Source organism: Dysidea avara, chromosome 1, assembly GCF_963678975.1.
Source record: "Dysidea avara chromosome 1, odDysAvar1.4, whole genome shotgun sequence".
In the NCBI taxonomy this organism is placed as follows: domain Eukaryota; kingdom Metazoa; phylum Porifera; class Demospongiae; order Dictyoceratida; family Dysideidae; genus Dysidea; species Dysidea avara.
In genome coordinates, this window is record NC_089272.1 from 26447413 (window position 1) to 26461853 (window position 14441).

Genomic DNA, 14441 nt, shown 5'->3' on the forward strand with positions numbered 1-14441 from the left:
AGCACCCATAACCACTGCAACTAAAATATTCCACTTCCCACTCTTACATTTTTAATGTAAGCCTGAACCTTCTGGTACATATCATCATCAGTAAACTTGGATCTTCCACATCACATTTTTTTGTAGCTTGTTTAAACAGCTGACTCTACTAGCTTGATATTTTTTTTGTTAACTGCGCGATGATATACATCACTGATATATAGACCTTACTGCTGTTTCACTCAAGGATACTATAGAATATTTGTGTTGTCATTGAAACTCCTAGATACTTACCATTATTACTGCAGCTATTGTTGTGGTGTAGCTGCAGTAACTAAACTTATGTATTAAAATATGCAATATTTTATAATTACCTGTCTATCATGTAAGTTCACTTCATTTCAGTCAAACCAGGGCTGTACCGAGGGGGTTTCCAGGGGTTTCAGAAAACCACTTTGGATTTTACACACTACTTGAAACATTAAGAAAATTAATTGTAACCTCAGGTTTCCAGAATCTGGAATCTATCATGGAACAGGACACATTTTAAACTTTTATCTTAGTTTCTAACATGATAGCAACACTTATAGCATTGTTCTGAGTTATGATTTTGGTGAAAAGATCGAGATACTCTAATAGAGCAGTCAGGTAATATAAATAAATTACTCTTATATAACAGTCACTTAGCTGTAGTGGAAACCCCTTTTCAAAATTCCTGCGTATGCCCCTGCAAACATTTCATCATTGTGCTTGATAAGTACTGTAAGCACTGTCTAGCTGTGCCGGACATAACATTCTTTTCCATGGTTGAATCATAGCTAACTGCATAAACGCTCACACTCTAATTAAACTGCTTTAGTCTACTTCACCAATTATATACCCTTTGGACTATGTATCTACTGTATGGCCGAATGTTTAACTAGTATCATTATAAAGATCCACCAGTATGTAGATATTCCAGGCTGATACTAAAGCTAGCTACCTCTCAGTCTACCTCACTAGCTAGTCACGATAACTGCTATATACTCATCTTTATACAAGGATCATATTATTCTCCTGTGACAAGGTTCAGGCTTACACTTGTTCATTTAATATTGAAAACAGTTGCTTATGGAGGTAGTTGTACATGTCTTGACAGTGGTCCCTCAGTTTGGGTCAGGCAAATCATTACTTGCATTGTTTTCTTTTGAAGTATTGCAGCAGAGACATTCCGAACAGACTAAGCAGAGGTCAACCTTAATACAGTAACACTCAAATTGAAGATAAACTTTATTCATAGATAATAGGCAGCTGCACATATGCACACAATAATTTTGTTAGTAGTTAATTAATTTCATGTGATAAATTTTCATGGATACATCAATCCATAAAATATTTTAAGGATGAAAATTTATGATTAGCAGTACTAAATGTATATTAATGTTGTTTTTCCATATATACATGTAGGTCTACCCATACCAATAGTTGCTATATCAGCTGGACTGTCTTATGATAACTATGTAATTGATAAGAATATTAATACAACTTCATGTATGGATGAATATAACATTGATATGGAGATGGATAATACATCAGCCAGTGAAACCGAAATAATAGCGTAAGTATTAAAATGGTAAAATATCAATTAATGTGAAAATTCCTAAATTGTGCCTGAGCATGTGAAAAAAGGCACAAGGGCATATAAAATTTGTTTTCTTTCAAATTTCCATTACTTGGAAACTCTCACAACATTGGTACACTACAGTATAACTAAGTGATTGTCTGCACTTTTAAAATAGTTGATGGCTCCATTTTGCGAACTACAGATTGTAGATATTGCATTCAGGTAAGTACTTAGATCTGACCTGTTTCATTGTTGGGTGTAGTTTGTGTCACAAGCTCAATAATTTTTTTTGTGTGCCCAGTCACTTTAACCATAGAGCAATTGTTGTACGTATTGTACAGGTACAGTACGGTAGTACTGTATAATAGGGATCATGGAAGTTTGGGCTTATTAGCCTTCAAAAACCAGCCTCGCATTTCTTTCATAACAGCTTGGCAGTATTATTTAGGCATAATCAAGCCCAATAAATGTCTTCGGGGCTACCCTATACCCTTTGAAAAAGTTTCCATGAAATTTGATAGTATATATTATTAAAATGAATTTTCTTCTAACTGACCCAACAACTGACTGCCTAACTGATGCTTCCAGCCAAGCATAACTTGACTATGCATGGTTAAGGCTATTTTGTGGGTTTAATTTCTTCACTGTTTGCTGTGACTTTGTCCTGAATAGAATTTTTTATCAACCACAGCAGCTACAATGCATGCATCATGGACTTACCTTTGTCCTCCTTTGTGTACCTTTCTTTCTCCACTACCGTGTAGGTGTTGATTCATGACAACTAGTGATGGCTTCAATGTTTTAATGTCCATAGTGTGACTGCATTGAATACAGAGGCACTTCTCATACTGCTATTCATTTATAAAACTGTATAATAATGGGTGGAACATAAGCAGAATGGCCACTTCATATTTCAGTAATTGATAGTTGGTGCATATTCATTCATAATTGTGACCGGATCAGCAAAAAGGGGTCTTATAGCCTTTCCAATTGCATGTACTGTACGTACTTGGCAATCCATAACTTGACTTGTGTGTATGGTACCAGTCTTAAATTTAGGCACTTTACATTTCTAACATAGCACTATTCCTGGATATAATTTTAAGACAATGGGTTAAACACATGATAGCACTGTAGTATAATCAGAGTAACTTTACTATTGCAATTCTGAATTCTCCACTATAGCTCTGTTTTTAACAAAACTGTAATTTTACTTTACAATGTCAGCCAGTGTATTTTCTGATTCACATACACACCAGCATAATTGCTGCTATACTGTATAAAGTTATATTAATAATGTATAAGAACCAAGTCTTCATGTTGCACTGTTGTTAATCAGCAACAAGTTTGGTAACTACTACTATGGCCAAGTGTCTGGTAGAGAAGAATTTTTCAGATATTTTAAATTGCTTTCTTAGTTCTTCATAATGTTAATTGTCATGTAGCATCCTCTCAGTATTGAGTGCTGTTTCATGATTAGCCTGCTATTCAATCTGCTTAGAGCTTTCACTGCATGTTCTTGTTAGCATATAAAGCCAATAACAAATTTGACTTATATATATATATATATATGATTCATAAGAATACATTGCCTGCAATTCTCAAAGGTATACCCCTTCATGTAATTTGTCTGCTTCAGTGATTAGTGTAACCTTCACTCTTTGCAAGAATCTTCAAGTATATATGTGACCGAATTTTGGAAAATCACCCTTATGGGTGCATTCAACACATTACATATTTAGTTCTGAAACACAGCACTGTCTATAAGTAGTTAAATTCTTATCCATATAAGGGTAGAATAAACCATAGATACCCAGTTTTGAAAATTCTAATTGTTTCAGGCATGACTGGTTTCAAAAATTTGGTCACACATGTGACCGGATTTGTGAAAGAAGTACCTTATCACACACACAAAATGTGACCCATTTTTTGAACTTTGATGCTTCATAATGTTTTGATCATGGCACGTTATTTTTCATGGGTGTAGCTACAGTATCTGGCTGCATTTTGACACTAAGAGCAACTTTGTCAGAATAAAGTCAAGTGTTAGATCATTTTGTGTAAAATGTGCAGAAAAGGTACCTTTTCACAAATCTGCTCACACATATGTTTTGCTTATGTACAGACACACAAACATGCACAAACCTATAGGGTACTGTATTTGGTTACAAAACTGAGCAGATTTATATCAAAACTCCTAAGTATAGAAAGTTTCTGATAATCAGAGCTGCAATTTAGCTTGCAATATATACATTTATGTTCGTGTGTACATATGTTAAAGAGCATTTTTAATTCCCACATATGTGCTATATAGATGCTGGATCTCAGACAAGGATGGTTCCATTTGGGCATTTGCTGGGCCTGTGATCTTAATTCTAATGGTAAAACTGCCTATTCAACTATTTGCTTGTTGTATATATTTTTATTATAGATCAATGTAACTTTGTTTATGCTGTCACTGTTAAGTATCATTCGGTCAAGAAGGACACGTGCTAAAATGACAGATACACTGAAAGCAAATTATGAGACAGCAAAGTATGCATAAAATTTTGTAAATACTATACAGTACAGCTTGTAACAATAATCATTCCTTGCACTTGTATATAGTGAAGTTGTATTATCATTTCACATCACAATTAATACAGTATTTGCTTAAAGTTCATTTCGTACATGCAATTTAGGATACTACTGTCAAGTACTGTAGTACTTCTACCTTTACTTGGAGGAACTTGGCTACTTGGCTTGCTTTTTTTGATTAATAAAGACTCTGTAGAATTGGCATGGATCTTTACTGTTGTGAATTCCTTGCAAGTACGTACAATATCAGTGAATGTATTGTAGTGATGTATCATAGATGCTATTATATCTGTAGCTTCGATTTATTGTCATACAACTTTGCAAGTATCTGCAGCATTGTATTAGCATGACTGTTCTATCAGAGTTTTTGAATGTTTTATTTATAAGAATTATGTAAACCAAACATACAAGAACAACTTTCTTTAGGACCGAAGCCTTATAGTTCATTATTCTTTTAATATGCCAGCATATACAATTTTGTCGGCATAACTGCCACATCCCCATAGATACCCTGCACCTGTTGTAATACTAGAAACAATGCTGAACGAAAAGCAACTCACCCTGTAAATCTTGTTATTAAACTAAAGAAGTGCTTAAAAGAGTTACATAGTTTGGGACCCGGAATCCCCTTCACATTTTATCCTATGCTTAAAAGAGTGTATCTTTTAGATTATACTATTTAAACTATTGTACAGTATTACTAATCAGAGATCTTGTAAATGCTACTGTAACACAAATGCATTGCTATGATCAGAATAGTTTAAGCATGCTCCTATATATTGTAGTATACTGATATGCATTGTGAATATTTTTACAGGGTGTGGGAATATTCTTTTTTCATGTTGTTAGAAACAAAGAGGTATGTACTGTACATGTGCACATATGCAAGTGTGTACACATTTAGGTTCTGTAACTGTTTGGCTAGTGAGTTTTTATGAGTAGTTACAGGATAATTCATAGCCATGTTCACTATTCAAGTTTGAACATTTTAAGGATAAATTATGAACATTTGATGTTGTGCTACTTTTACAAACCAGATGCCATGCAGCTAGATGGAATTTAACATACTATTCCAGGGGTGGTGGAGCAGGCCACAGAGTTTGGGGGGGAACAACTATATAAAATTTACATAGTAGATTTGAAGCATAGAACAAATATGGATGTCATTCATGGAGGTCTGGTCAGGATGTTTTCACATTTTTGGTAGTGCTGAGAGAATATCTTAGGTAATTGTTGCAAATAAATTAAAAGCTTTTAAAGGATCTATGAATGACTGTTCCGTTAGAGTGGTTGACTCTTCTGCTGGAGTAATTCAGTCTTGTATTGCAAACGTTGTCCAACAAAAGTCGGGGGAGGGGGAATAACCCCTGCCCTCCACCCATGCACACACCTCCACTGCATTTTGCACTTTGCTATTGAGTAGTAGGTTTTATAATTATCAAATTAAATTACTGCATCAGTTGTATATACTTCCCCCTAAAGTGATGCACACTACTAAAACAATCATGTCTAAAAACCATCATGGAATACATGACACCTTTACAGCATAGCCTTACTCCATTCAGCATCAATTACAGTACTAAAAACAAGAAAGCACTTACAGGCATCTGGATATTGATTTTTTTAAATGCATAACTCAAAATTTCGTCTACCTGCCTGCTTGCCTGTCTGCCTGCCTGCCTTTTGCAAGGGTAGAGGCCCAACAAAGTGGAACACAGTCACCATTATTTTTACGCCACAGCAGCAAACTCACTGGTGGTAGTTTGTAGTTCCAACAAATAACTGCCTTCTACACTTTGCTGTTCTTTTTATCTGGTTGTCTTCTTCTTCATGGAATTCATACCCAGGAATTAATTTTCTGTATTGACTCTTTCCTTTAAAAAGCGTATTTACATCCACGAAACTATTTGAGGTGCTTAACAGACTGTAACATTGGATAGCAGCTAAGCTGCACTTTTAAGACAATTGCCATGCCCCCTTAAATGATCAGAACATGTCACGACAATGATCTAGCTCTGTAGGAACCAAGGCATTGCTTGATCTACTGTGGAATATCTCTAGCTACACTGTACTTGGCATTGTAGCAATGTGGGAAAACCCCTACTATGGCATTACTCCTACAATTAGAATGCTGAATAGGGATTTTCCCACATCATTGCGATGCCAAGTAGCTAGGAATTTTCCTTCATAGCCACAATCATCTCTTGTTTCACTACTATGTATTGCTGAAACCCTACTTCATTTTTGAATTAATATTTTTTTATTGCGTTAGTTGTAATTTTGTAATTTTTTAATTCATATATATAGTAGCTAATTGTCTACTTGCTGTGCACTGCTGAAGAAGCAACATTTGAACTAGCTACTTTAAATAATGTATTATGCACAGAAGTATCTTCTCAACAGTTTTATACAGTAGTTTGTCAGTCATGTTTTTCCTGCAAATTCTTTCAACAAGTCTTAGACCCCCAGGCTGATTTTCATTTCTATTCACAATTAATGTGGAAGACACACTTCCTTTCAAGCCAGGAATAAACTTTTCCTACTATCCTACTACCTAACCAAGCCTGAAAGCCAAAGCCTGCTTTTGTTTAGTAATGCCAATGGCAAGGACATCCACAAAGTTTGTATGGAGTTGCTACACCTGTATTTTTCAAACCAACAAAGCCGCCCCAGTCCAAAGCTTAACTTTAATGCACAAACATACTGTAGATAAATACTTTAGGTGTCCATATGCACATTTTGATAAAATTAAAAAAAAAACAGTAAACCAGGCAAGCAAAACAAAATGTATGATCAGTTTTTCAGTGAAATCATGCTGCTTGTACAGTCCTAAGACACTATACTTATTAGACAAAGTCAGTAGGATTGCCAAAAGTATGCATGTTATTGCAGATCAACACACATTGCATGACTTTCTCTGGAATTACAGATTAATTGCCTAGTCCCAAGAAATTCTTTAATTATGAGTACTATGTCTACTGTAGTAATAAACATTGGGTTTCTGTGTAGGGAAACTTTGGCAGGTGAAAACTTTGACGAATTTGGCAATTTGCTACAAATTTGCCACCAAAGTTAAATCCTCCAATTACTTGTAGTGCCTCAGATTAGCATCTTTATAGCTAAACATTGAACTTGAATTCGCCAAAATTTATTTTGCCAACTGCAATTTAGCTTGCTATTCACCAAACTTTACCCCCCCCAACCAAAGTTTCCCTCTATACAGTATATGAATACATTTGGTGGTATTAAAGTGTGATATGTACTGTGTGTACAGGTACATACAGTACATACATACATTGTAAACTGCCAGTGCTACAGTTTATTGTATTGAGTGTATTGTAGGTGAAAAATGTGATAGAGAGAAAGTTCAAGCAGTGGAGGAAAGAAAGAAAATTGAAATCCTCCCTAAAGGTAATGGAACTAACAAACATTAACTTACGCTTCAATTACAAATTCCAAATTACACTGTACGAAGTTCTAAAGAATGTCCTTATAACACTAAATGAAACATTAATATAATTTTAATTTTATAGGACACCACCACACAAAAACAGATCATGAAATCCAACTTTACATTGCAGAACAAAAGCACTTCAATGGAGGAGAGTAAGCAATACCTACAGTATATAGTAAAAGTAATGACCACCTTGTTCTGTTCATTTACTGGTAAACTATCATGTCAGTTTATTTACCATTTACTGCAGCTACAATTGCCTCGCATTGTGCATGATGTATTACAGGGAATTACATATAATACCTCTTACAACAGTGTAGGTAAAAAATTTGTGTACCCATGGACCGAATATCCAGGACCAGGGACCGGGGACCTTTGATGACCCTACAAACTTTATACTGATATTTAATATGTACTTCAAAGTACGTATGTTCATTACCTTCTACTATTCAAATTTGCAGGTTAACATAGATAGACAACTCTTCTGTCACAATACATATCAATTAGATATCCCCAAAACTTCAAACTAAGCCACCATGCTGTCTACCAAGCAAGCTACTCATTACAGAAACTTCACTTTACCAACTTATTTTAGGGGAATAGCTTCTTCAGTGAAGTGGTAGCACAATACTTAAAGTGAAGCATGAAATCCTGCAGTGATTAAGGTCAAACACTTGATTAACATCACATCATTAGATTTGCCTACCATGTGGTTGGAGTTGTGAAGAACATGCATTCATTGCTAACCAGCTGGCAGCTAAACACCTAATTCAAGACCCTTTGTGGAGTGGTTGTTTACATTGCATTAATATAATCATTGATTGACAAGCATCATGTACATACTGTAGTGCTTTAGCCATGCAATTGTGACATGGATAGGAGACTAGTACAAGATAAAGATTGCATAAATGTTATAGATATAATCATACAGGACAGTAAAAAATAGCTTCACTTTCCTTCATGACAGCTTAGCAGTAGTGATTATGATTTTGTATATTGCCAAATATACATAACTTGCAATATACGTATATGTTGGATTGGTACAGTTGATAAGTGTTTAAAACAATCAGATTAAAAATTAATCAAATATCACAATACTGCCATGCTATGCACATCTAATCACATTACTTAATTTTCTTTAACTTAACCACATACGACTTTGACCTACAGATGGGTGTGACAATTAGGGGAGGGGATGATCAAGTATCAACACCTCACAGTTCAGTTGACTATACACTGGAAACATTTAACATATCAGTAGTACTGCATGATAGAGGTTTGGGCTTTTCTAGCCAAAACTATCACCACCAGCCTCACAATACCTTCATGGTGTCTTGGCAGCATAGGTATAACCAAGCCCAAAAGTGCCTTCAGTACCACCTGAAACACTTTCAAAAAGTTGCTATGAAATTGATTTTAAAAATAATATTTAGTGGAATTTTCTACTGCCTGCCTGCCTGCCTGCCTGCCTGCCTGCCTGCCTGCCTGCCTGCCTGCCTGCCTGCCTGCCTGCCTGCCTGCCTGCCTGCCTGACTGAATGAATGAATGAATGAATGAATGAATGAATGAATGAATGAATGAATGAATGAATGAATGAATGACTGACTAATGCATTCAGACAAGCGTAACTTGATAACGGTTAAAGATACAGGCTTGTCGAGTGTTTCACTGTTTGTTGTTGACTGGTACCTTTTGGTATACTGCAGTTTGTACAATGTATGCTTACCTGTGTCCTCCCATTTATCTTTGCTGACAGCACAAGTTGTCAATTCGTGGTAGTGCCATGTGACGGCTTCCCTACATTTGATGGATATAGTCCGAGTTTTCCATTGTGACTGGATTAATTGCAGAGGTCCTTCTCCTAGTGTTCTTTGATTGTAATGCTGTGTAATTGGTTAAACATACATAGTTGAAAACCAAGCATAATGGCCACTTAACTAATTCAGAAATTGATAGTTGGGGTATGCGCTCAGACGAAAAAATAAGCCTGTTATCATCCCTCCTGTTCAAATGTGGTATGCATGGGTTCACCAGTCTTTAATAATAATGTTGCAAAAAGGTAAGCTTACAAGTATACGGAAAAATTAATTAAGAATTTTAAATTCAATTAGGGATCAAAGAAAGAAAAAAACGTAATGAAACAAGGGAGGTCACTATACCTGAAAATATGCTAATGGACACTCAATCCCTAATTCAGTCATGGGTATTGACTGAATTAGGAATTACATGATCACTAGCATATCTTCAGGTGTAGGCGACCTCCCTTGTTTCATTACTTTTTTCTAGAATTCTTTAACAAAATGACCCAGATAAGGCCTTACAGGGATTTATTAATATTATTATATAATTATTAATGAAATTAATCTTATACTTGTTATCTATTGGACATTCATATTGCTAATACTTTATAATTAATTATAGAACTTTGCGTGGGCGAGATCAAAGGGAGTAGTGTACTTTAAATTTCATAAAGTACACTCTCAGCTGGCCAACAGCTTCATTGACCACAAAGGGTACTTTATTGCACCGCAAAGAGTGCTTTATTCATTCAATAAGCACTCTTTGTGGGCAATAAGTCAGTTGCCCATGTGCTCTAATGCAGGCTAATAGCCTGCAGGGTTCACGCCAGTACGACTAATCACCCAAGCTAGTGAAGGCTGGTAGCCTTGCCGCGCTGAGTGATCAATCATCCCAGCCAATACGAGTTCTACCACTGGAATGCTTTTAGAGACATATCTAAATGCTTCGATGATGGGTGGGAGAAGGTAACGTTGTTGTTACATTTGTTAATGTAAACGGACAAGTCATGGAGATATCACAGAATTATTTCACCATGTGACTCACAATAAAATCAATTGTGGGTTGCGAGCAAAACCTGCCAAAATACGTGATGAATGTCTACCATGCCAAACTATAGTGAAATACGCGTGAGTTACTTTGTTAAACTAGTTTGTGTGTATTCAGGCTGCTAATAATTCGTGCAACGCATGTTAATTACAAGTCCTAGTGTATGGTGAAGCTACACAACTAGAAAGTTCCATAAATCATTTAAAGCATAGCCTTGCTCGTGCTATATGAAAAATAAAGTACTTGGCACTTGGCCTCGATGCTAATAAAGTACTCGGCTTTGTCTCGTGCTTTATTAGCATCTCAGCCGCACGCCTCGTACTTTATTTTTCATATAGCACTCGCAGCTATGCTTTAACATATACAAAAAATGTATTTGTAACTATAAAGCATAAATTTCATATGTATTGCCTATATACTGTCCCATGCTTGCTATCTGAGATGTTACGACACCAGCACATGCAAATCATCTCCCTCTAATAACCTAGTTTAAGTCAAGTTAAACTTAAAAATGATTTACTTCCTTTAATAGTGTACCTAACTATCAACTAAAAATACTTAAATGTAGAAAACAATTTTTCTTTTCTACTACATACAGAAGATCAAGTAATAGAGTAGTCACACAGCATGTAGCTATGTTCTTGACTGCAATGCAATGCTACAGTATTTACGACAGAATCATACAAACATTAATTTGTCAGACTGGGGAGTTTTTCCACACATTATACATACACACACATAGGCGATGGAGACAGGGGACCATACTTTTAGGAGACAGTATTTGCAAGAAAAGATTGAGATACTCTAATAGAACATTCAAGATCTAGATACTCTAATAGAGCAGTCACAGTGTTCAGAGAAGTAGTGTAGCAAGCTACTTAGCTATGTATGTTTAGTTATAAATAAGGAGATAGTTGGTGGAGAGCAGCTATTGTCAGCGGGTAGTTACCTTTCTTTTTTTTTGGTCTTTAGCTTACAGCTGGCCTGGCCCCCTCACTCTTTGGCCTGCTCCACCACCCGTGTTATCAGAGGTGATAGAAAATGTGTTGGCTGGTTTCCAACTCTAAGGTAAAAAAGTAGTGACTTCGCCCATCAGGTCTATACAGAAATATTTAGTACTTCAGCATACGGTTGCAGAAGTTATGCCATAATCATGGTTCAACATTTTGTTTATAGTCAGGTTGTTTCTTCTGTGCAGATCTCCCCAAAGTAATAATGATTTCATTTACACTGTAAGGAAATGTATTAACACTTAATTAATCAGTTGAAATTTCTAAACTTCTACTTTGAAAAGTGGCATGATGACTTGAAATTTTGTACCTTGATAAGGCCTTACCTGTCATTTAATTCTAATTTACATGCACATAGTTACAGGGCGGTGTCCTAGTTACTGTGTATTATAGTGAAGTAAAATACTGTTCTGTGTATCAGCAAGGACCCTGGTTACAGCATGTAGCTAACATGCCATCATACAACAGATACAGTACAACATCATGTGTTTTATCTCCCCTGTAATGCTGCACGCCTGTATACAGTGGTGCATCCTGATATTTGATGTATGGCAACTGTAGCTACAGTCTAGTCTCATGCGTAATTTAGGGCCTGCATGAATTTGAACCCTTACACAGTCTTTCAGTGGCCTCCTTTCAGGTTCCTAGTGGGATAGAGATTAATGATAAATAATAAATATATTGTCTTGGTCATACATTAATGTGTTTTGTATATCTTGATAACAGCTGAATATCCATCTACCAAGGACAGCAGTCACCCACAAAACCAATAACTTGCTATATGGAAAATCATGTGATGCTGCAGTGCTGTTACATAGTTTTATTGTAGCTTTATTGAGTACGTACACACTTTCAGTAGTATTAGTTTGTGTTAACTAACTTGCATGCACTACAGGATTCTACTGTACAGCTAATTGCTTATCTGGTGAATTTATACTGTATTATATACATGTATGTATATTGGAAAATGAAATAATGGTTTGAGAAGTAATTATGAGGTGTCAGTGCAAATACAATGTACCATAAGTGAACTGAAATAACAGTTAGTTAAGAGATACCGTATCTAGGCTGAGAGCATTCTCTACTCATATCACTACTTTCTATATATTGGTAAAATGTTATTCTAGTGTAGTGTACTGTACAGTACTACTATTAGATTGAGTTTGAGTTTGTTGTACAGCAAATTATTATTTTTAATAGTTGATTGTATGTTTAATAGAACCACTTTACAACTTTCTCACAGCTGTATAAAAGGCAGTTGTATATTCCCCATGCAAATCAAAAGGCCTCCCATTTAACAGCTGGGTAGACTGGAGCAAAGTAAATAAAGTTTTTTGCTCAAGGAAACAATAACGGCGACTAGCAATAACCGGGCATCAAACCTGGAACCTTTCTAATAATATATACGAGGACAATGCTCTAGCTACTCTCTATATGTTGCCTCTCTCTCGCTCTCTCTCACACACACACACACACACACACACACACACACACACACACACACACACACACACACACACACACACACACACACACACACACACACACTCACACCTCTGTACCACTGTCACAAAATGGTCATATGACCCTTCCTATGAAGGGGAAAAAATCCAAAAAGGTTAAAATCAAGTTGTTGGGCAAGGTCTAATTGTGTACTGACAATTCCCCTCTGCATTGACTGATGTCCTGAGTTTGAAACCTTTTCTTCATAGTTCATGATGGCAAACTCCATCCTGAGAAGATTGCAAGTCATCTGAAGGTGAACAAGATTGTGTGACGTGATTGACTGATGTCCTGCTCTCATGCACACAGAAAGTCCAAGCTTGTTATCAGCTTTAGCCAGTATTCATTATCAAAGCAGACACTGTCCAGGGAGTCACCACATGGAGGCACCGATACACATAGTCTTTCACACACACATACACACGCACCGTAATGTCTCATGCATTGAAAAACAATAATGCTATTTTCACACATACATAGCTCCATGCTGCCTTTAAAATTTCACTATAGAAATGCCCTCCACCCTAGGTAGTCTAAGCTGGGAAATAACTACCACTTGTGCATTTATTATGATCTTATACCTCCTTTTTGTCATGTTATTGAGCCAGATGATTCACATGTACCTAGCTTCAATGTATAACTAATGCTGGGTTTAATAACATAAAATCACTCCTCAGTGCTGTTAATTGGGAAACCAACATGGTAAACCCTTGTTCCCACCAATAGTTTTTTCCATACAGCTTTTTTTGCCTTTTTGTTTTTAGATGAATGGAAACCCAATATGCATTTTTATTGGATCAGTAACCTCTAAAACCACTTTAGAAATAGAGACCTGCCTATTATGCTCAAAATTTTACCTATTATGCTATGCTGCACTGCTCAATTTTTTTACCTATTATGCTCAAAATTATGCTCAAGCTTTATACCTCATTTCCATAATAAATTTGCAGTTATGGGCACATAATACCGGGTATGTGGCTGAAGCACATCTTTGCTCTTCAAAATGCATGTGACAGAAAAGATCAATATACTTTAATAGAACAGTCAGCTGCCTGATTGTTCTATTAGAGTTATTGACCTTTTCTGTGATATGCATTTTGGCCATCAAGAAATTGCAGTATGGCTCAAATATTCTTCCTGTTATGCTAGCATTATGCTCAATACTTTCAGGCACTTATTATGCTCCTAATTATGCCAGCATAATTGGCGGGTCCCTATTTAGAAATACAGAATTCCTTATAAGGATCTAAGTATTATAATAGGTCGTCTATGTATATATTCCCGTATCTACATCATGACAGTACTTTCATTGTAAAACCATACAATAATATGTTCTCCTCAAATGGTGTGGCTTTCTAGCAAAATTCTAAAAGTTAATAAACAGTATGTATCTATTTCAATAAAATTTTACATACATTATGCAACTTTAAGTACATCACAAACCCAGTGGCATAGCCAGGAAAAAAAT

The 14441-nt window shown here is 35.9% G+C and overlaps 1 protein-coding gene across 1 annotated transcript in view; it reads left to right on the forward strand.

Moving 5' to 3' along the window:
* The window catches only part of LOC136240414 (adhesion G protein-coupled receptor L4-like), a 28173-nt gene extending 15716 nt beyond the window's left edge, over positions 1-12457 (forward strand). The window contains exons 10-17 of the mRNA XM_066031426.1: positions 1426-1576; positions 3897-3963; positions 4014-4117; positions 4264-4393; positions 4977-5018; positions 7502-7570; positions 7693-7765; positions 12197-12457. Of these exons, the coding sequence (XP_065887498.1) occupies positions 1426-1576; positions 3897-3963; positions 4014-4117; positions 4264-4393; positions 4977-5018; positions 7502-7570; positions 7693-7765; positions 12197-12243 (683 nt within the window). The 3' untranslated portion in view covers positions 12244-12457. The remainder of the gene's footprint in view (positions 1-1425; positions 1577-3896; positions 3964-4013; positions 4118-4263; positions 4394-4976; positions 5019-7501; positions 7571-7692; positions 7766-12196) is intronic.
* Positions 12458-14441: the final 1984 nt, after the last annotated feature.